The sequence below is a fragment of the Protomyctophum parallelum genome (genome assembly GCF_964188405.1).
Source record: "Protomyctophum parallelum genome assembly, chromosome: 13".
Taxonomy (NCBI): domain Eukaryota; kingdom Metazoa; phylum Chordata; class Actinopteri; order Myctophiformes; family Myctophidae; genus Protomyctophum; species Protomyctophum parallelum.
The window spans coordinates 35318130-35320629 of record NC_139708.1 but is presented as its reverse complement, the minus strand read 5'-3'; the positions used below and the strand labels follow the sequence as shown (position 1 = coordinate 35320629).

General features: G+C 41.0%; 1 protein-coding gene across 1 annotated transcript in view; it reads left to right on the top strand.

The window, feature by feature from the left end:
• slc17a7a (solute carrier family 17 member 7a) overlaps positions 1-2500 on the top strand; it is a gene marked incomplete at both ends in the record, with an annotated part of 27151 nt that overhangs the window by 12283 nt on the left and 12368 nt on the right. Inside the window, 2 exons of the mRNA XM_083779698.1 lie at positions 1158-1410; positions 2071-2189. Of these exons, the coding sequence (XP_083635824.1) occupies positions 1158-1410; positions 2071-2189 (372 nt within the window). The remainder of the gene's footprint in view (positions 1-1157; positions 1411-2070; positions 2190-2500) is intronic.

Genomic DNA, 2500 nt, shown 5'->3' with positions numbered 1-2500 from the left:
ACATGATGTTTCCATTAAACCCATCATCAAACATTCAGCTAGAAGAGTGGAGAATCATTATAAATTATTGATAATGACTCTCCACAAGAGTCAAAACGGTGTCAGCTCCCTTTTTTGCAAGAGAATTTGCTGCATCCTTGTATCTTTCTTTTGTTTCTTTCATTTGTCCTGCAGTGTTACAGTGATGCCTGTGTGCAAATTGAAAATACATAACTTTAACCACTTAAAAATCCCACAGGGTTCTATACCATGTATCTTTTCTGTTTTCCATTATTGTGGGGAATGCTTTTGCTGCACGACGCCTTGTGAGCTTGTCGATCTGCTATTTACTCTGAAAGCTTTCCCCAAAGTACAATGACACTTTAGTAGAGGTTTCAGTTGTGTAGCTACCTTGCCGTGGCCGTGATGTAGCTCCATGACTTTGCGAGATACATGTACAGTATCTCGCGCCATTTCTCTGTTGATTTGTAATTTAATTGGTCATCCAAAATGGTCTGCTATACTTCATGGTGAAACAGCTATCAAATCTTTTGGAACATAAACCAATACAAACAAAGCCAATTCTGCTAATATATTTGTAATTTAATTGGTCATCCAAAATGGTCTGCTATACTTCATGGTGAAACAGCTATCAAATCTTTTGGAACATAAACCAATACAAACAAAGCCAATTCTGCTAATATATAACATCACAAAACCCATGACAAATGTCAACTTTATGTTGATTTAGCTATTTGGACTGGATCCGCGGATCCGGATTTTCAAATGCAATCAACAGGAAGTTGACATTTCGATAAGAAATTAATGCCGTAGGCCTACATAGTTTTGTGATATTCTATAATCAGTGTCTTTGAGAACTAGTTGTTTCACGATGCAGTGTACTGTAAGTCAAGAGGAGACATTTTTTAAATATCAATTCAGAATCAATGGAGCAACACAACACGACATGGCACTGAGACTAGTTACATCACGACAAGGTAACTATCAACTACACAAGACCCAAATGCCTCTACCAAAGTGTGATTGCACTGAAAGTCAGGAGTTCGCAAAATGGGACCTTCCAAATAGACCAAATGGACTCTGAGTTATGATGCTCCTTGAAATGTAAATGTTGAGAACCATTGCTTAAGTGACAAGTCACCCCTGTCTCTTCCTAGACTGATTGAGAAGCCGCAGCCTAATGGAGAGACCATTGAGTTATCAGCGGAGGGCCGCCCTGAGCTGGTGGAGGAGAAAGAGCTGCCGGTTGTGGACTGTACCTGCTGCGGCTTGCCCCGGCGCTACATCATCGCCATCCTGTGTGGCCTGGGATTCTGCATCTCCTTTGGCATCAGGTGTAACTTGGGCGTTGCCATTGTTAGCATGGTCAATGACCATACAGTCTTTAAGGGGAATAAGGAGGTACTTGTGGTAAGTGGCGAATAACAAACCACAGTATGTGTCATTTGGTGTGGCTGCAAAGTGTGCTAATTGTGATTTGTTAACTACTGGGATAAAATTGTAATCCTTAGGGATCCATATTTTGATGTTGATGTTTTGATTGTCAACGTGGCAATTAGACAAGTTTAAACTATTCAGAATATGAAATAAATATAATTGCATTCAATTTAATGTCATTAATGGACTTTGTTCACCTGTTGAAGTGGATGCACCTGTTGTAGGTACTGATGAGTGAGTGCAGAGGCAGATATCTCCCCTTATGTGTATTTGTATATTGTTTGTTTGGTTGTATGTATGTATCGTTCTAGTCTTGTATATTTGTTTAAAATAGAATGAAAAGTAAATGAAAATTAAATAAATAATAATAATTGTTTGAGAAACGTCATCTGCAACAAAGGGTCCCTCTCGCCCCCTAAAAGTCAACCATTCTGTCAGGAGAGACCGAAGTTCTCACAGTCGAGTCGTCATTCAAGACGTCTTTTTTGGCAGGGTCGACCGTTGGTGAAACTTTTGCGTTTTACCTTAACTTATAAGCACTATTAGTGACTATCATATTGCAAGATGTCCACTTCCTGTAGAACAGCGTTTAATGTGATTGTGACCTGTGGGCCGTGATGTTTGTCGTTCCAGGCTGCTCAGTTCACATGGGATCCCGAGACAGTAGGGATGATCCATGGATCCTTCTTCTGGGGTTACATTGTCACACAGATTCCGGGTGGCTTTATATGTCAAAGATTTGCAGCCAACAGGTGAGCATCTCCACAACAACTTTCAACAAGGGCCAGTATCATAGAAGCATGCAAACAGCCAAGACAAGCTTTGATGTCAGTTGACATCATCATTTTTAAACTACTGCAATAATGCAGGGAAGCTTTCAAAAGCAATTAGTCTCTATATTCTATATTGAATAGGGGAGCGGGCTGTAGCTGAGAGGCCGCCTGGAAAAAAGAAGGTCCCCAGTTTGCGTCCCGGTTTTCAGTCTATGTGTCACAGTGTCCCTGAGGAAGACACTTAACCCCCTAACTGCTCCCTGAGACACTGCGCCCCTTGCTCCCACTGC